The following is a 20,716-nucleotide window of genomic DNA, read 5'->3' on the forward strand; positions in this document are numbered from 1 at the left end:
GCATTAACAAAATACAGAAATGCTTAACCACAATGGCTTCCTTTTACCCTCTTTCTTCTAGCTATAAGCATTCTGTAATACATAGATAAGCAGCAGAGAACTAGGTTTAACTCTTTGAATGCTGGTTTAGCTGTCACAGGATGCCTCAGCTAGCACTTCTTTAAGCAGACACTATTTCACTGTCAAGAGACATGACCAAGTCACTGCCACAAACAAGGTGCTTTTCACCCCCTCGTCCAAGTCACTGATGAAGATGTTGAACATTGCGGGCCCAAAGACAGAACCCTGGGGAACCCCACTGCACGCATCTCTCCAGGTCAAAAATGACCTGTCCACCACCACTCTCTGGGTGCGGCCCTCCATCCAATTTGTGACCCATCTTACTGTGAAGTCATCGACACCAGAGTCACCTAATTTTTTAATGAGAATGGGGTGAGAGACAGTGTCAAAGGCCTTCAAAATTCCAGAAAGACTACATCCACTGCAACACCTGCCTCCAAGGATTTTGTGACCTGGTCGTAGAAGGCAACCAAGTTGGTCTGACAGGACCTGCCTCTAATGAACCCATGTTAATTGCCCCTAAGCATAATCTCCCCTGCTGGTCCCTTGCAGATGAGCTCCTGGATACTTTTCTCAGAGAGCTTTTCCAAGACTGAGGTAAGACTAAGGGGCCTATAGTTTCCTGGGTCCTCCTTTGTCCCCTTTTCTGAAAATGGGGACTACATTGGCCCTTTTCCAGTCCTCTTGCACCTCACCAGATCACCACGAGTACTTGTAAAGCTGTGCCAGGGGTCCTGCAATGACCTCTGCCACTTTCCTCAGCATACTGAGGTGGAGATCATCAGGACCTGCTGATTTGAACATGTCTAGTCCCACCAGAAGTTCCCTGACTAGGCCCTCACTGACCCTGGGCCTGGCTGCGCCTCCCCTGGATCCGTCCGGTATCCCAGTGGTGGGGATGTCCCTGTCCCTGTTCAGAAAAATGGAGGCAAAGAAGGTTAAAGAGGTTTGCTTTGTCATCTGGTAGGACAACCAGATTTCCAAGCATGTCCTATAGAGGCCCCACGTTACCCGGTACCTTCTTTTTACTCCCAATGTATTTAAAATAGGACTTCTTGTTATCTTTGATCCAGGTCGCTAGTCCCAGTTCTGTCTCCACTTTAGCCTTCCTAACAGCCCTGCTACAATCTCGAGCAAGGGAGGTATGATCCTCCTTGCTGATGGTCCCTCCCTTCCATTGGGTGTATGCCTCCTTTTTAGCTTTGATATGTTCCTGGATGCCTATGGTGAGCCATGGGGGTGTTTGAGCACTCTTGCCCCCTTTGATCTGCATTGAGACTATCACCCTTTGGGCTTGGAGGATCGTCTCCTTAAGGAATGACCACTCTTCTTGGACTCCTTACTCCCCTTCCCTCCCCTCCAGGACCTCAGTGCCTCCCTGACTAATCTCCTTAACACATAGAAATCAGCCCTCCTGAATTCCAAGCCCGCTGCCTTGCTGCAGGCCTTTGCCACCCTGTGCTGGATGATGACTTCCACATCCCCTCTACACATCCCCACTTACCTTTCCAGAGCAGGATCTGGTGCTTGATGCCTGCCACTTTAAGGGCTGGAGCAGCCTGTAGATCAGCCTGCTCAACCAGCAGACCCAGTCTGGCAGTCACATGTCATCCAGGAGACTGCTTGATTGGTGTAGAGCTAGGCAGTCAGAGTATAAGACAGACCCTGAGAGCAGAGCCAGCCAGTTGCTGCAAGAGCTGAAGGATGAACATCACTCAGTCGGAGAGCTGTTGCTCCCAGAACAACTGGAAGTTAAGGGGAGGAACGATGGGGATGGAGGAGGTTCCTGGTTCTGGGGAATGACCTAAAACTACACCCTGCTGGGTTTGGATGATGTGATGGGGCTGCCTGTGCCAGGGTAGTCTCCAGGAAATGCCACTCCTGTGCCTCCCCAGTGAAAGTTGAGAATGGGGCGCCATATAGTTTCAGGCCGCATGACTTTTGAGTTACCCCGTTGAGGGGATAGGAAAGGGATACAAGCATATCATCAGATATCTGAGGCCCAAGGGGCATCAGGTCCAGGAGCCCCAGTGAGGAGGCGGAGTAGTGGCCCCAGTGAGTCAGAGAGCCCTGGTAGGGTGGGAGAATGGGTCTAGGAGGGGTCCAGAGAGTAACTATGTGGCTCACAAGCTCAGAGAGTGGGGTCAGTGTTTGGAAGAGCCCAAGAATTTTGACTCATGTGGGAGAGAGGGCTAGGTGCTCAAAAACCTGGCTAGAGAACCTCAACTGGCCCATGCTGGGGCCAGGACCATGGTGGTCAAAGGGCAAGGATGCCTACTATGAGGAATGGCCAGAGGCTAGAAGCCTGAAGTCCCAACTGGCCTAGAGGCAAGACCAGGGCATGTGAAGTCAAAGGTGCTGGAGGGGGCCACTGCTGAGAGGGAAAGGGGTGTAGGGAGTTTTGCAGCCTAGGATCCTGGTGGAGGTTAGACTGCCTGACTAGAAGGGATCCAGGTTGGGACCCGAACGTCAGTAGGGAATATAGTGGGACCCAATGTGGGGCCAGAGCCATCTAGTGATACCATCTGTGAGGCATGGGACATGGTGTAGGGATGGTACAGAGCCCTTGGTATCAGGGCATTAAATGGGCAGTCTCCTACCTGGAAAGCACTTCTGAGTGACATCAAAGGTGTGGCAGGCGAGTCAGGTGGGCGGACTGCCCTAGACAGGTAGGTGGGCCAATCATTGGACCAGCCTTGAGATGGCCCTGTGTCACATCATGGATAACCTTTTCTGTCACAAGTGGAGAAAGGGGCCAAAAATTGCCGTTTCATGGAAATGTAAATGCCACATAGGCATGTGAAAGTCAAGTAGGATTTAGCTGACATGCTGCCATATGCTCCACTTTCATTTATCCAACATCTGAAATGTGCTCATTGAATAACAAAATAGGGTTTGCAGATTTTTCTTAGAATTTGTATAGATAAATACCAGTGCACAAATATAGACATAGGGTGTGTGTGTGAATATACATACACACATGTATCTATGCCTATATACACATGCATATAGACATGGATATATTTTATATATATATTTATTATATTTATTTTAAAAAAAAAGAACAAATAACACATCTCAATTTAAGACAGAATGTGAGGGCAGTATTCCAATTTTGACTATTTAATATCCCTGTGCTCCCATTTTTTTTTTTTTTCAAAATGTTCTAACAGCCTGCCACAAGCTTTGACCTTATTTAAAGGCTCGTTCTTGTACTAACATGCCTTGCAGAGAACTGTGTTGCTCTGGGAACAGAAGGCAGAAAGTCAGAAATGTCTAGGCTGAAGTTCTTCTGCCCTTTTGGCACATGGCTGTAATGTGCCTATGAGCACTATAGCCAAGCGTGCGGGGGCAGCTAGGATCCAATGACTTCAAAGATCAAATAGGGAGTAGGAGCCCCAGTACTGACTAATTTTGAGCACTCCCATTAGGTGTTGCGAAGGTTATGATAAAAGTTCTCATTTACAGGCACATAAATGAGGCCACATTTACAGGCCTCATTTACAGGCACATTTACAGGCACACTCACAGTCCCTGAGAGCCTGGCAAAGAATCTGCAAAGAAATTGGCCACTGATCCACAAATAAGGTTTGGGGTGAGGAGCTGTTCACCAGACCTTGTTTAAGTTTACGTTTTCTTTTAGATTCATTTCCTGATATGAAGGGATGGGAAACCAGAGCAGCAGAATCAGTAACCTTCTCCTACAAGCCCTTGATGACCTTTTGCAAGAAGACTTCAGAAGGTTTAAGGATGAATTATCACACTCTGACTTTAGAGGAAAGGGCAGGATCCCACGAGGGCGACTGGAGAATGCCGACAGGATAGACACCAAGAACTTCCTCATGGATTTCTATGGGGCAGATGCTGCAGTAGATGTAACCATTGAAGTTTTCACTCGGGTCAATCTCAGGGACGCCGCTGCCCGACTGCGAGAGGAAAGACAGAAAGGTAAGAAACCTGGAGTTACTGTAAGGCCTGTGAGTCTTGCCCAGGGCTGTGCCCCAGAGCAGCAACCACAAACCCAGGAGGAGACACAAGAGGCTGGTGGCAAGAAAAGCAAACTCTAGATCCCAGCAGGAAGTTCAAGATCCTCACAGCAGAGATGCCCAGTGGGACAGATTCCCTGACATGTAGCACTCCTCTCTGGCTCCTCTGCTAGCCCAGGGAGAGTGAAGGCAGCCTGTAGCTCCCTACCTGGGGATGTCTGTAGTGTGCTGGAATGATCAGTGGGCGTAGAGCCGAAAGAGCAGTATACAGGGAGTGTCACGGGAGGAGAAACTGGATTTCAGCCCCGTTGCTTGAATGCTCCTTGGGATTCGAAATGAGCTGGTGCAAGTTATCCAAGTTGTGAGGCTGCTCTGACCTAGTAGAAACCAGAATCCTCTACGTCTTAATAAACTGCTCCTGCATTGGTGGGCAGTAGCTTTTGTGAACTGGCAATTAATAGCAGAATAACTGATCTAGAGTCATGTCTAATAAAAATTCAGATACTGCACCAGCTGACATAGTTGTAACATTGTAGGGTCATCTCAACCCATCATTAGGGCTCCATGTGGTCCACAGATTGTATGGTTTGCCCCCTGCTTTCCAAGTTCTCAATCAAATATAAAAATTGAGTCTCTTTGCAGAGGTGAAAAAAGCACTTTACCAAAAGCAGCAGCTTTAGAAAAATAGCCAAAAAAGCCCCACTTAAGTGCCTGATGTATACAGACACTGCAGAGCTGGGTCAAGGCAATGCATTGCCTCTTCTGGGCATGTGCTGGGCTCAGCATGGGAGCATGCCAAATTTAAAGTAAAGTGCTTTTGGGGTTGTCTTTTTCCCCTCATCTGCAAGCAGCCTGAGCGACCAGCTCAGCAAAGACGGAGGTGCTTTGATGAGAACAATCAAAGACGTCTGATAAGGACCAGAATACAGAATGAGAGAGAGAGTATTGTAAACCATTACATCAATCCACATGGCTTTTTCCTGTGGGTAGTGTGGTTCTCTCCATGTCCAGGTGGGGACTGCATCATCTGAGAAGTCTTCAGGGGAGCATGACAACAATCAAGGATGTCTAAGAAATCTCCTGTGAAGAGAGACAGAAAAGGTGTGCTTTCACCTTAGAAAAGAGATGAGTGCAGTGCCATTATGAAAGAATAGAGTCACGAATGAGTCAGTTACTGGATGACAGATAGCAGTTTCTGACCTTCTCTTCCAGTACACAAGGATCATCGGAAAGTAGGGCTAGAAAAACTTAATGAGGCCATTTAGCCCAGCCCCTGCCGAAAGCAGGGTCATCTTTAACGCCTCGCCCCCCGCAACCCCTCAAGCTGGAACAGATAGATTTATTGATCAAAGAGGGATAGGATGAGGAAGGAATACAAAACAGCAGAATGTAAAAAGAAACCCACTTTGAGCAAAATAGGATAGGCTGGTTAGCATTTCGATGCTACTAGAGCACTTACCTAAGTTTCTGGCTAAATTTCAGGGAAGCTACTCACGTGTACAGGCAGAGATCTCTGGAGGCCCATGCGTCCCTGTGTGCTTGTTTCCAAAATGATGTCTCCTCCCCGCAAGATGGAGGCACCCTATAAATAACCGTTCTGATCTCAGGCCCTGGGCCAGACCAAAGTCAGGTATTTTCTGAGCACCCCTGAGGCTGACCAGTCCATTAGAAAAGTGTCAGCCCTGCCCTTGAGGAGTGAGCACTGCCTGCGGACCACCCTTCAGGTCAGTGGCGGGAAGTTTAAGAAGTAAACCCGTACACTGGAAATTATACAGCCCCATTCCCTAGGTGACCAGCTGGTTGCCTAAGCAACCAGGTTGACAGACACTTGGCAGAGAAAAAAGAAGAGAAAGCCCCAGGGGAAGGGACTGAGGGAGCCGGATACAAGGCAAGGGGAGTGAGAGTTTATTTTTGCAAAGAGGACGGAGCTGGGCTGTTCCCAGCGGTGGCAGATGCCAGAACAAGGAGCAACGGGCTCAAACTGCAGCATGGGGAGTTTAAGATGGATATGAGGAAAAACTTCCTCATGAGGCGGGTAGCAAAGCCCTGGAGCAGGCTCCCCAGAGGGGTTGTAGACTCTCCATCCTTGGAGGTTTTAAGCCCCGGGTGGACAAAGCTTTGGCTGGGTCGATCTGTTTGGGGCTGGTCCTGGTTAGAGCAGGGAGACGGACTAAATGGCCTCCTGGGGTCCCTTTCAACTATAATTTGCTGTGATTGTGTGATTCTTGAAGTGTGGGGCCCAAAACTGGACACCGCACTACAGGTGAGGCGTCACCTGTCCCAAGGAGAGTGGAAGGACCGCTTCTCTTGATGGGCAAGTTACACTCCTAACCTTGTTCAGGATGCTGTTTTTGTTCTCTGGGGCTATTTCCCCGCCCCCTCTTCCTCCTTCCACCATCCTCCTCCCCGCGGCAAATGCACACTGTTGGCTCATATTTAGCTCCTGGCCCACTGTAACCTCCAGGGCCTGCTCTGGGGTACAGCAGTACTCCCTCAGTCTGTATCTGTGCATGCAGGTTCTCCATCGTACGTGCAGGACTTTGAAGTTGTCCTTGTTGAATGTCATCTGACTAATTGCAGACTAGTTGTTCAAGTCACTTTGATAAAATCACTACAGAGCATCTTCATCTCCATGAAATTTGGCGGGCTTTCTCCACATTTCCCAGCTGGAAAGGGATTTAATGTCAGCGGGAGGAGATGCGGGGCAACTGGGAGTGTCAAGTGGTCTACAGGCGAGAGTGGGGAGGGGATGTGTGCGCAGTGGGGACCCAGGGCGGGTGTGCACCTGGCAGGAGAGAGAGCAGCACCAGCAGGGAAGAGACGGCAGAAGCTCTTGTAGGAAGGTCGTGTTGAGGTGCATTGTGGGGCACGGTCACTGGGCCAGGGGCTTCTGCTGGAGAGCTGGGCTGGAGGGGAAGGGGTGCTGCTGCCTCAGGTGGGCTAAGAGTCTGGGGCACTCTGAGCTGGGGGGCTCTGAGCGGGGCAGCGAGGGCAGGAAGCGCTGGGCAAGGAGAGGGTGCCAGAGCTCGGCAGCACTGTGCGGCGGTAGCTGGGAGTTTTGTTCAGCTCTCACACAGCAGCAAATCCAACCTCAAAGAGCTGCCCAGTGTCGTCAATGCTCATTTTTTCTGGGGGCTCCCATGTGAGCCTTGTGCACCCAATAGAGGAGGTAAAGCAGGCTGTGAGACAGGCATATGGGGCCATGTTTTTCAAAGCTGCTTGGCTCTGATCAAAGTGTCTAAGTAAGGTCTGGATTTCAGCAGCCCTTCTTGTGCCGAGCTCTTGTGGGAATCTGGCCCATCTGTAGGAAAAGAGCTGTTTTCGGTGCAGGGCCCATCGTGGTAAAACCACAGGCATTGCTGGGCAGTCCCTGACCGCACATTGCCTTGTACTCCTGCCTCCAAAGGAACCTCTGCCTCTGAGCGTTAGGTTTTCTCTTGCTGCGGAGAACCCTGAATTAAACTCTTCTCTCACTTCCCTCCATGGGCAACTTGTTCTCTTCAGTTCTGTAACTCTAATACTCCCATGCCATTTCTTTTCCAGCTTTGGGCCCTGACCAAACCCATGGAAGAAGAGCAGCAGGTATGTGACATTGCAACAGGCCTGTTATCACCGACTGGCAGTTCCTCTAGAGCTGCCAGGGGTTTGACTAGCTAATAGGAGTAGTGAATAGCACACCTCAGACCATAGTCTTTCCAGACCCCAGAACTGGTTTTCTACATCCAGACGGAGCCATTCCAGGATCACACAAGTCAGGTGAAAACATGAATCAGGGCTCCGCCATTTTCAGTAGATTCCCCCAAATTTAACAATTTCCTGTTATGTTCCTTCTTGCTTTGTCGCCTAAATAGGGGTCAGCAACATATGTTCCATGAGCTAGATATGGCCCATAGAGCCACTGGATGTGCCCCTTGGAGCTGGAGGGCTTTGCCCATACCCATGCCCACGCTGGGGCATAGCGGCGAGGAGTTGTGGTAGAGTTGGGCAGCTGGAAGCTGCACCTACAGCAGCACCTTATGCCTACATCAGACTCCTCATGCCCATCCTCCTGGCTGCAGCACAGGCTCAGTTTCCAGGCAGTGAGGGACTGAACTGGGGCTGGGCAACTTCCAGCTGTGCTTGCTCTGCAGCTGGTGGGTGGTGAGAAGCAGCAGCAATGCAGACACAGCTTCCAGCTGCCCAGCCCTGGCTCAGTCCCTGGCTTACTTGGAAGCTGTGCCCACATGGCAACCAAGGAGCTGAGGGATGGGGAGAAGTGCCAGCAGCACCGTGCCCCAGTGCAGACGTCGGCAACTCCCTGCCTCTCCCCCCTGCCCACACTGCAGATGTACCACTGAAGTTGCCCAGATTGAGGCCAGGTTGCTCTGGCCCATGGCTTTTAACAGTTGCTGGCCCCTGATCTGAAGTGGTTTGTATTGCTGCTGTGCCCTGCATTACTGGCTTTCACTGTAGAGGGTGCTTCATTTCACCAGTGAGTAAAGGGACTGTTGAATATACACACAGAGGCCGTGTCCACAAAAGCACACGTGTATTTTGAGGCTCTGCAAAACATACCTTGTGCACATTTGTTGGTTTTCCGTGCTCCATATTTGCAGCTCGGAGCAAAATACAGATACCAGGAAATCCCAGTATAAAAAAAGCGTGCTCCAGCGGTCAGCCAGGCCCTGTGTGCCCAGATCAGCACCACCGTAGCCCCAGGAGGCCCCCAGGACCCCTACCCCAACTGCAGCAGTTTGCCTCCCTCCAGAGCACATGTGCATGGGCATTCCCCAGGGACAACTAGTACCGGCAGAAATATGTGCTGCTGCTAGCTGTCCCTGGGGAACCCCCTCATGCGCGCTCGTCGGGATGTTCCCAATCCCAGAGACTTACAACTACGCATTTTTGCCTGCATCCTAATTCCAGTGGGATATAAAGAAGCACTACAGGACCTCCAGCTAGTTGACTGGGGGATAGAATATGAAGAAATGTGCAATACAATTAGCTAAAGACACCATTTATTCTTGTTAAAGTACCTTTATTGCAGCAGTAAAAAAGACTGTTTTATTACCCTGAACTTCTACTGCAGGATATCTAATGCTTCATGTCTCTCACCCAGGTTACAGGGAGAAGTACACTGCACACGTACAGGACAAGTATGGAGTAATAAAAGACAGGAACTCTCTTCTTGGTGAGAACGTAATTCTAGACAGCAGATACACCAAGCTGATTATTGTAAAGGAAACACGTGCCAGAAAGGAAAGACAACATGAAATAATGGCCTCCGGACAGAGACATGCAGAAATCATGTCTGAGCAAAAGAGATCCATCACCATTGGTGACTTATTTGCAGCTGATGAGAAGGGGAAAACTCCGCGAATTGCTGTGTTGCTGGGAGCTGCAGGGATTGGGAAAACACTGACAGCAAAAAAGATCATGTTTGACTGGGCGGCTGGAAAGCTTTACAAGAAGTTTGATTATGTTTTCTACATAAACTGCAGAGAAGTTAACTTTGACACGGAGCAGGGAAGTGTTGCAGATTTGATGCTAAGGAATTGTCCTGATCGATATGCACCGATTGAAGCAATGTTGGGGAATCCCGAGACACTCCTGTTCATAATCGATGGTTTTGATGAACTGAGGTTTTCCTTGGTTCAGCCGGAAAAGAGTCTGTGCTCTGATCCCCAGGAGAAAAAACCAATGGAAATCGTGCTGAGCAGTTTAGTCCAGAAAAAAGTCCTTGAGAAATGCTCCTTACTCGTTACTACAAGACCAGCTGCTGTGGAGGAGCTCGGGCAGTGCTTGAACAACGAGCGCTATGCTGAAATCCTGGGGTTTTCAGAAACTGAGAGGAGAGAATACTTTGACAAATATTTTGGCGATGAAGGGACAGCAAGAAAAGCCTTGAATTTTGTAAAAGCAAATGAAATGCTCTTCACCATGTGCTTTGTCCCTGTTGTCTGTTGGATCGTCTGCAGTGTCATCAAGCAGCAGATGGATGAGGGTGAAGAACTTGCACAGACTTCGACAACAGTCACAGGAGTGTACCTGCTCTACCTTTACAATTTACTGAGGGATCCAAGAAGCAAGTCAAAGCAACTCCTACAAACTAACTTGAAAGGACTTTGCTCCTTGGCTGCAGATGGGGTCTGCAGGCAGAAAATCCTGTTCGAAGCAGAGGAGCTGAAGAAGCACGGCTTAGACACATCTGACTCCCTCTTTCTGAATGAGAACCTCTTTCACAAAAGCACTGACTGTGAATGTCTCTACAGCTTCATCCACTTGTCTTTTCAAGAGTTTTTTGCAGCTTTGTTTTATGCTCTGGAAGAGGAAGCGGCGGCAGTAGACAAAGGCTCAGGAAATGACATAAAAGCTTTGGCAGCTTTGTTAGCCAACTATGGGAAATCTAGAAATCATTTAATGTTAACAGTGAGATTTCTGTTTGGTCTCTTAAATGAAGAGAGAATGAAGGACATTGAGAAAAAACTGAGCTGCAAAATGTCATTGAAAATTAAACCAGAATTACTGAAATGGATTAAAACAAAACCCCAAAGACCTTGGGACTTACATGGGCAGAGGTCAGGTTTTTCATCTCCAGCTGAAGAGCTTGATCAGCTTGAGGAATTTCACTGTTTGTATGAAATTCAAGATGAAAAATTTGTGCAAAGTGCATTGAGTCATTTAACAGCTGTGAAGTTAAGTTATCATATATTTACCCAAATGGATCAAGAGGTGCTTGCGTTCTGTGTAAGAAATTGCCACCAATTAGAGTCGCTTCTTCTAGACGCTTGTGAATTCAGATACGAAGGCCTAAATGAAGATGTTTCAAGATCCCAAAAGCTGCCACCTCTGTAAGTATTACCTGGGCTTCAAAAACACTTACATAATTTTTTAAATGTAAGCCTGGGCGTGATACTACCCACGCCCTGTCCTGAAAAGTGGATTTCTGGGGTAGCCGGTGGCCTGGCTCAGATCCCTGGGTAGCTGCTGCAGGGTCCCCAGGTGGAGAGCCTCCCCTGACAATCGAAACAACTTTACAGACCATTATAAAACTATTTTCATAATTTAATTATTTACAAGATAACATATAACTAATACAAGAAAACAGATAATGTTACCTAACATAACCCGGCAATGGTGGCTTAAGGGTTAATAATTGTCAGATACACATTACATCAGGGGAAGCCATACAACCTACCCATGCTACATAAGGAACCAATAAATAAATAAATTGATACATAAACTAATAAACCATCAAGAACTTATTTACACACTTAGTCTATAACTTGTATGTGCAAGGGTAGGCATGGGGACGACACTAAACTATGGGGGAAGGTGGTCCCACTGGAGAACAGGTTGGGGATACAGGTCGACCTGTACAGGCTCTCAAGGTGGATGGACCAAAACCTGATGGCACTGAATGCAGAGAAGTGCAGGGTGCTCCACCTTGGGTGGAAAAACCAGTATCATACCTATAGGCTCGGCACTCGCTAGCACCACGACCGAAAGAGACCTGGGGTCTTGACAGACCTAAAGATCAACATGAACCACCAATGCAATGCTGTGGTCAGCAAAGCAAACCAAACTGGCATGCATCCATCAATGCATCTCAAGCAAAGCCAGGGACATCATCTTCCCACTCTATTTGGCCTTAGTGAGGCTGCACCTGGAGTACTACATCCAGTTTTGGGCCCCCCACTTCAGGAAGAACGTGGATAAGCTTGAGAGAGTCCAGAGGAGAGCCACCTGCATGAGCAAAGGCCAAGAGAGCAAGCCTTACGAGGAGAGGCTGAGGGACATGGGACTCTTGAGCCTGGAGAAGAGACGGCTCAGGGGGGACTTGGTGGCAGCCTATAAGTACATAAGCGGGTGCACCAGGAACGGGGAGAGCAGTTATTCACCAGGGCTCCTCAAGGGATAACCAGGTCTAATGGCCACAAACTTCTGGAAGGCTGATTTAGACTGGACATAAGGAAACTTCTTTACGGTCCGAGCATCCAATGTCTGAAGCAGACTGCCCCCAGAGGTGGTGCAAGCCCCTACTCTGGACTCATTCAAATGTAGGGCTGTGTGAGTCAGCAGATATCCGATCCGGTTTTGGATCTGGCTGTTTCCGAAGCTTCAGAGCCACCTCAGAGATCCAGCCATAGGGTATAACAGGGAATCAATGAAATATCTATAACTTTGCTGTTTTTTGTCCGCTTTGGATGAAACTTGCAGGAATGGTAGCCCCTGCTGAGGTCATGAAACCTGCAAGCTTCAAGAAGATCCGTGCAGGGGTTTGGGAGGAACTGTACCCCAAATTCTTGAAAGCCAAACTCCTGTCATGGCTGTATGTTACAACTCAGGGGGGTCAAAACTGCAGGGGTGGCAGCTCGTACTGAGGCCACAAAGCCTACCAAGTTTCAAGGAGATCAGTGCAGGGGTTGGAGGGGAACTGATCCTCAAGCTGCGGACAAGCAAAACTGGTGCCATGGGTGACCCTGCATGTGTTCAGGCGCGGCGGGGTGACAGCTGCAGGGGTGGTGGCCCCTGCTGTGACGCCGGCCAGCTGTGGAGGAGATCAGTGCGGGGGGTCCTGAGGCCCTGCACCCCTAGCTGCTGACAGGCAAAACTCGTGCCAAGACTGTGTCTGTCCTGGGGCAGTTGATTGTGTGTATTGAGTTTTTCCTCTCCTTCGTCCCATTTTGTAGGTGCTAATTGATGTTCGTTAAGTCATTATGTAGTAGCTAGGTCCTGTGTGTTGAGCTGGTCCCTGAGTTCCTGGTCCCGGAGTGAATCATGGTTAATTGATTGGTAACTGGTATCACAGCAGCTGAGCAGCCAGGCCTGCAGTAGTGTCTCCCATCCCCGACCCCACGACAGACACAGTTGGTCCCACAGCGCCCATGGCACCAGTTGTGCTTGTCCACAGCTTGAGGGGCACTTCCCCCCAAACCCCTGCACCGATCTCCTTGAAACTTGGCAAACTTAGTGGCCTCATTGAGAGCTACCAGCCCTGCAGTTGTGACCCCTTGTGTTGTAACACATAGATGTGACATGAGTTTTACGTTCAAGAATTTGGGGTCCTGTTCCCCCCAAACTCCTGCACTGATATTCTTGAAACTTGGCAGGCTTCATCCTCTCTTCAGAGTCTACCAGCACTGAAAATAGTATCCAGATCAGAGAAAAACTTCAAAGATATAGATATTTTATTGTTTCCCCATGATACCCTATGGCCGGATCTCCGAGGCGGTTCTGAAGCTCTTCGGGAAGCCAAACGAGGCAGCGCTTCGACCCAGATGTGCTGCTTCCGACCCCAAAGCATCCGAAGTTTCTCCGGGTCTGAAGCTCTGTCCGCAGCCTTGCCCAGCCCTACTCAAATGGCGTTTGGATGCTTGTCTTGAAGGGCTCATTGGACCCCAGCAGGCTTCCTGCCTATGACAGGGGCCTGGACTCGATGATCGTGCGAGGTCCCTACTGTCTGTGAATCTCTGACCCTGTGCACACTGCCCTTCGGCTTGGTTTCTCAGGCTCGCAGTCCCCTCACAGGCAGGTCCTGTCTTGCGCCTGCCCCGGCAGGGCTCCCAGGGGCTGAGAGGAAGGACGCGCTGCACTGTTGCTCTCTCCGGTGCAGCCTGTCCCCGCTGCCTCTGCGCGGCTCCGACAGGGGCTGTGTGAGGGACAGCCGTGGGGAGGTCCTTTTCCTGGCCTCCAGCCTGTCTCTCAGCCCCTCTCTCCCCTTTGTTCTCCTCCCTGGGAAAAACTCCTCCAGTTTTTAAACATGCCTCTCGGCCTATCACAGGCCAGGACTTTTCCTGGGCTTTTGGTAACATTGCTGTCATTCAACCCCCTGCTGGGGTTACATCACTCCTCCCACTTCCAAGAGGGCTGCCTCCAAAACAGCTTCACTCGCCTGCAGGGCAAAAGGTGTCCTACGGGGACAAGCTCTCTCTCCCTACACTGTCCCTCGGTGGGGCAGCCCTTCCTGTCTCTTCAAGTAAGTACAATTTTAATGCTGCTACATAAAACTTAATTTAACCTCTGAAACATTGTCTGCCCCAGCCCCCACTCCCAGATGTCATTCACTTTAAAATGCTCCATTGTAAAAAATGACCATGGTTAAGGATTAAGGATTCAAACGGATGTTCTACTTCTGCCGAAAACCGGTGAAACAACAATCCGAGGAATGAAACAATGAATTCTTCTGCAAATAGAAGTATATATAGATGGCTATACTCTGTACAGGACAGATTGAGTAGATAAAAGGGGTGGGGTGTCATGACCCAAAGGTCTGATTTTTTTGTGTGTGCTTCGGCACTCGAATTATCCCCGTGGGTTTACAGCTTCATTGCACGGAGGAGTTCTGCTGCACAGAGAACCCACGTGCAAAGGAGTGTTCCCGCCACTTTGCAGCGATCTTTGCAGGGTGCATTTTCTTTGCAACACAGAAATGCACAGTGCAAAGATTTCCCGCTCGTCGTATGCAAATTTGTGCCCCGCAATTGGCTAGTGCTAAATTATTCACACGTGGTGGCTAGCGATTGGCCTGCTAGCCGTATAAGAGGCTTGAGCAGTTTCTGCCCAAGCCGAAGAGGACTCTGCATCCATCTCGTGGGGACTCTGGGTGTGCGCAGCAGGGTAATAGAAACCCTGTGTGTTGCTCAGAGGAGTTTGGCGGCCTGATCTACCGCCTACCTCTTCCCGTCTTCGAACGGAGCCTACTATAAGACGTATCGGCGAGTTTTATGCACGCTTGTCCTGGACATCCGGAGTTCTGTCTGCATTGAGCCTAGCAAGCTCCACGTGATTGCTCGTGTTTTGTCTGCGTGGAGCCTAGCAAACTCCACGTGTGTTCGTGTTTTCTGTTGTAACCGCAACTCAAGCAAGATCTCAGCCTGCACCGCGACCATCTCGGTGTAAGTAAAACAATCTTAAAACCAACCGTTATGTGTCTGTGCCTAATTCTAACTCGGCGACCTCCCTCTCCGACCCGGCCTGCCCGGGCTGCCGGCCACAGCCCGTGTGCAGAGCGACGAAAAGGGCCCGGGGACTGACCCAGCCCGCACAGGGTGTTGTTCTCTATGTTAAGGAAAGCTACGTGTCCCTGCAAGCTGATATTGGTGACCAGGGTGGACGATTGGAGACCCTCTGGGTTAAAATCCATGGGGAACACGGCACAGGGGACCCAACAGTGTGGGTCTACTACAGACCTCCCACCCAAAGTCAAGAGCTTGACCAGGAATTCTCCCGAGAACTGGCTGAAGCTGCATGCTCCAGGACCATGGTTGTCATGGGTGACTTTAACTACCCAGACATCTCATGGGAGGATCACTCAGCAAAATCCAATTGGTCGCAAAGCTTCCTATCATGCATGGATGACCTACCTGAGTCAAGAAGTCTACGGGCCAATGAGAGGTAAAGCGCTGCTCAACCTGGTACTGGCAACTGGGAATGACCTAATTGGTGACCTAGTGATTGATGGGAAGCTGGGTGACAGCAACCACGAGCTGATCACCTTCACCATCTGCTGTAAAGCTGGCAAGTCAGTCGGCAACACTGAAGTCCTTGACTTCAGGAAAGCTGACTTTGACAAGCTCAGGAGGCTTGTCAGTGAGGCCCTAAGGGACCATGACCCCAGCAGGAGGGGAGTTCAGAAAGAGTGTTTGCTCCTCAAGGCAGCGATCCTCAATGCACAAGCTAAGGCTATTCCATCTCGGAGGAAAGGCAGCAAAAGGGCACAGCAGCTTCCTTGGTTCTCTAGGGAACTAGCGGACCTCCTGAGGCTAAAAAGAAAGGCCTACAAAGGATGGAGGATGGGATTCACCTCCAAGGAGGAATATTCTGCACTGGTCCGGTCCTGCAGGGAGCAAACCAGGAAAGTCAAGGCTGCAACTGAACTCCAATTAACTTTGAGTATCAAGGACAATAAAAAGTCCTTTTTTAGATATGCAGGGAGCCGGAGGAAAAGCAGGGGCAACATTGGACCCCTGCTGAACCAGATGGGGCAACTGACAACTGACGCCCAGGAAAAAGCCAACCTATTTAATGGGTACTTTGCGTCGGTCTTTCATCAGTCCCATGGGACGCCCATGCCCGCTACTGGACAGGGAGGTCTGGGTGAAGGGAGATCCCCTGCCCTCCATCAATGCTGACCTCGTGAAGGAACACCTTGAGAGGCTGGATACCTTCAAGTCAGCCAGCCCTGACAATCTTCACCACAGGGTAGTCAAGGAGCTGGCGAGCATCATAGCCCAGCCTCTAGCATGGATCTTTGAGAACTCTTGGTGCTCTGGTGAAGTACCCGAAGACTGGAAGAAGGCCAATGTGGTGCCTATCTTCAAGAAAGGAAGGAAAGTGGATCTGGCAAGCTACAGGTCCAACAGCCTGACCTCTATCCTGGGGAAGGTCTTAGAAAAGATTATCAAAGAGGACATTCTTAACAGACTAGCTGACGGTAACATCCTGAGGGATAGCCAGCACAGGTTTGTTGAGGGTAAGTCTTGCTTGACCAATCTCATTTCCTTTTATGACCAGGTGACCTATCACCTGGACAAGGGAGAAGAGATTGATGTCATATATCTTGACTTTAAAAAAAGCCTTTGATCTGGTATCCCACGATCACACCTTGGCGAAACTGGCCAACTGTGACCTTGGGATGACCATGATCCGCTGGCTGGGGAATTGGCTCTGCAGCAGGACCCAGAGGGTGGTAATTAATGGAAGTCAATCGTTGTGGTGCCCTGTGACCAGTGGGGTCCCCCAAGGCTCTGTCCTTGGACCTATATTGTTCAACATCTTCATTAATGATGTGGACATTGGAGTCAGAAGTGGAGTGGCCAAGTTTGCTGATGACACCAAACTCTGGGGCAAAGCATCCACACCTGAGGACAGGAGGGTGATCCAGGCTGACCTGGACAGGCTCAGCAAATGGGCGGATGAGAACCTGATGGTGTTTAATGCTGACAAATGCAAGGTTCTCCACCTTGGGAGGAAAAACCTGCAGCATCCTTATAGGCTCAGCAGTGCTATACTGGCTAGTACTATGGAAGAAAGAGACTTGGGGGTCATCATTGACCACAAGATGAACATGAGCCTTCAATGTGAGGCTGTGGCTAGTAAAGTGACCAAAACGCTGGCTTGCATCCATAGATGCTTCTCAAGCAAATCCCGGGACATCATTCTCCCCTTGTACTCAGCCTTGGTGAGGCCGCAGCTGGAGTACTGCATCCAGTTTTGGGCTCCACAATTCAAAAAGGATGTGGAGAAGCTTGAGAGAGTCCAGAGAAGAGCCACGCGCATGATCAGAGGTCAGGGAAGCAGACCCTACGATGACAGGCTGAGAGCCCTGGGGCTCTTTAGCCTGGAAAAGCGCAGGCTCGGGGGTGATCTGATGGCCACCTACAAGTTTATCAGGGTTGACCACCAGTATCTGGGGGAATGTTTGTTCACCAGAGCGCCCCAAGGGATGACGAGGTCGATCAGTTATAAACTACAGTAAGACTGTTTCAGGCTGGACATAAGAATTTCTTTACTTTCCGAGCCCCCAAGGTTTGCAGCAGCCCACCATCGGAGGTGGTTCAACCACCTACATTGGACACCTTCAAGAGAAATTTGGATGCTTATCTTGCTGGGATCCTATGACCCCAGCTGAGTTCCTATCACTTGGGCAGGGGACTGGACTCGATGATCTTCTGAGGTCCCTTCCAGCCCAAATGTCTATGAAATCTATCAAATTGTCAGTAATACTCAATTAAAATTATGTCAGTTTTTTTAATGTCTAGCCCTAGCACATACTAGGCCAATATCAAACTTGCTGTTTCACACAAGACCATGGGGTATGCTGGAGTGTGTTAAAGCAGCACTGCAGGCAATTGGGAGGCAGACAAGGCATGTTCTGATGCCTTTTTTTTAAGATACATGAGGAGCTCTGCTTCTTACACTTCACCCTCGCAGCCCCACTCCTTCCGAAGGTACAATGACCAGGGAGTCCCAAAGAAATCAGGTGAAGTCCCCAGGGCTACTGCCATGTGCTCCACTTCCTCCTTCCCTTCGAGACACCTGTCCTAACTCACTCTTCAGTCTAGGCAGCAAGACTGAAGTTTGCTCTGTGGTGTTCTCCAGCAGCACTCAAGGGACTTCCCAAAATGTCATTCAGTGTGGGATGAAGCACTGAGTCCCAGCTGGACTCCCCGTCCATTGTTAGGTCCTCTTCAGGAACACCAAGACACAGGGCTGCCTCCCTGGGCCTTGCTCCTTCTCATGGTCCACTACTGGGAGGAGCTGCCTTCACTCCTGATTCCCACCCAGGTCCAACCACAGGAGAGGCAACACCTCGGTCTTTGGTTTCCTGAGCTTTTTCCTAGACCAAGGGCCTCTCTACCTCTTGATATCCTCTACCCCAGGCCTTTTAGGCTTCTCTGCATGATCTGCCACCAGCTTGGAGCTGACTTAGGACACCTTAAGCTTCCTGACAGGAGCAGCAATGACATACACAAAATGCCAATTCCCAGACCTTTTATCTCCTCGAAAAGAAATCAAATCCTTCTTAGGTGGACCAGAAAACTAAAACAAGTGAGAGCTCCCAAGTCCACTCCAAAGGACTAATTGGGTGGTGAGGACTCTGCTAGGCCTTGCTGTGTCCCTGCAGGTGTGTGCAGCCAAACTCGAGATGGATATTCAGTGTAACATAGCTACACAATATTGATTGTTTTGAAATCTAAGTAGAACAGCTAACCCTAAACCTCTGCTTTTCCTGCCTAAATTAAAATTAACCCTCATGGTTCAGTTAAAGTGATAATTTATATTGTATCTCCAGAAATGATCAAACAGATGGTCAACACAAACAGAAAAAAGCATTGTAGATGTTTGTGTGAGCGTTGATACTGCACTTGAACACTAGCACACGCTCACGTTCAAACCATGGACAGGTAGATCACACTTAGTAGAGCCTGCTCCGCTTGACGGTAAGTGCATCTTGTGGCACTAGAGTCAGTCTGCTTTAGATGACGTGCACTCGATTCAAACTGTAGAATAGCTTACATGTAAGTTATGATCACACCTTCCAAGATGGGCTTGGAAACTGAAGAAATGAAGTGAAGTCTGTCGGTAGAGAGTCCAAACAGCTGTGTTCTCTCTTTGTAGGGAACAGGAGACTCACTCATCTATTTACCTGCTGTGTCAAGCACTGAAAGACCCACGCTGTAACGTGAAAAAGCTACGGTAAGAAACTTCTTTCTTTTAGAAGTCCCAAATATTCCCTGATGTTACCGCAGGAGTCCTGCAGCGAAGCAGGAATGAACCTGTCCCGGGGCTGGTGTAAGAAGGGCAGACAATTGTCTCTTCTCTTAGGACTGTGTTTTCATGCACAATCAATGGGGCAGATTCTCACCTGGAGTAAGGTGTCTCCTAGCTCCCTCACTTCAGTGGCCCTGTAACGATTTACACTTGCTGAGAATAAGCTGATATGTTTGTGTGGTCAGTTTATGTCTGTGTGGCCTGTCTGTGACGTCTAACTCAGTTAACTGAGATGACCGGGAGTGAGAAAGGAGATGCATATGCCTGCAGAAGGCTAGCAAGACCACTTAGGGTGCCTACACACAAGAGTGGAATTCACCTATTCTCCGACGCGCTGCAATTCCTGCCCATCAGAGCAGACTCGATTAATTCAGTCTCCTGGAGCATGACCATTACTGCGCTCCAGCAGCCTCCGGTGTCTTGTATATTAGCATTCCTGTGCTTTAGTTCAAGTGCCCCCGCCACCGTTTCTAAGTGAGGGGATGCTGAGAGACGAGCCGCTCTAATGAAAGGACCGGTCCCCACCCTCCAGGGAGCACATGCAAAAGTGCCCTTTGGTATTCAGCTCTTAGGCAGTTTTAATTCTGTTACCACAGTGTGTGAATCCTGTGTACATCTCCATAATTCATGTTCACTTCTCCACATTTCATCTCTTTCATGCTCACTTAGTGGTGAGGCAATAGGTGAGGAGGGGTTGTTTTTCCCCACCTTCTTTTTGTACCACCCACTCTCCCCAACTTCTTTTTTTTCCTGTTTTCTTCTCCTTCCACTCTTAGCTCTCCACCCTTCTTGCTGCCCCAGCTGTTTTTATTGAGAAGGCCTGTAGCAGAAGTGTGATTTGGTGTTTGGACCTGACAGGACCAGGCCAGGGCTCAGTCCGGTCCCCTTGACACAACTGGATCATTGCTGTGGAGCATGTGTTGCTCCGCTCTCCAGAGATTTGCAACCACATTCCTCTTCTTCGATTGGGGTGAACAGCTGCTTGGCAGGACTCAGGATGGATAATTTTCTGTAAGACGGCCTACGCTAGAGAGCATTGGCCTTGCCAGCAATACTGCAACTGCCAGACACAGGTGTGACAACTCACAGTTACACCCGGGTGTGTTAGCAGCAGTGCACAAGGGTCACATCTTCTTTGGTATTCAGCCTTTCACAGAGCCAGGGCAACCGGATGTGACCACCAGCAAGTCCCTTTGCACTGCCCAGCACTGGCAGCTCCACCGAGCCCCTTCCCCAAAGCCCACGGCAGATTTGACACCTCAGACGACTGGCTCCAGCACCTGCTGAGTCCAGCTTCTTTTTGCAGCTCGTCAGAAAACGTCTGAACTTTAATGAAAAAAGTACACGATGGCAGACAGCATTTTCCACAGAGCACGGTTCCCATTTCCAGCAGCTCTGCCCCCACACACCTGCTC

At 49.6% G+C, this 20,716-nt stretch overlaps 1 protein-coding gene across 1 annotated transcript in view; it reads left to right on the top strand.

Annotated features, from left to right (window-relative positions):
* Window positions 1–20,716, top strand: part of LOC132245690 (NACHT, LRR and PYD domains-containing protein 12-like) — an 89,973-nt gene that overhangs the window by 44,350 nt on the left and 24,907 nt on the right. Inside the window, exons 4-7 of the mRNA XM_059718364.1 lie at window positions 3,704–4,008; window positions 7,590–7,628; window positions 9,145–10,876; window positions 19,149–19,226. Of these exons, the coding sequence (XP_059574347.1) occupies window positions 3,726–4,008; window positions 7,590–7,628; window positions 9,145–10,876; window positions 19,149–19,226 (2,132 nt within the window). The 5' untranslated portion in view covers window positions 3,704–3,725. The remainder of the gene's footprint in view (window positions 1–3,703; window positions 4,009–7,589; window positions 7,629–9,144; window positions 10,877–19,148; window positions 19,227–20,716) is intronic.

Source organism: Alligator mississippiensis, chromosome 15 (assembly GCF_030867095.1).
Source record: "Alligator mississippiensis isolate rAllMis1 chromosome 15, rAllMis1, whole genome shotgun sequence".
NCBI classification, from domain to species: domain Eukaryota; kingdom Metazoa; phylum Chordata; order Crocodylia; family Alligatoridae; genus Alligator; species Alligator mississippiensis.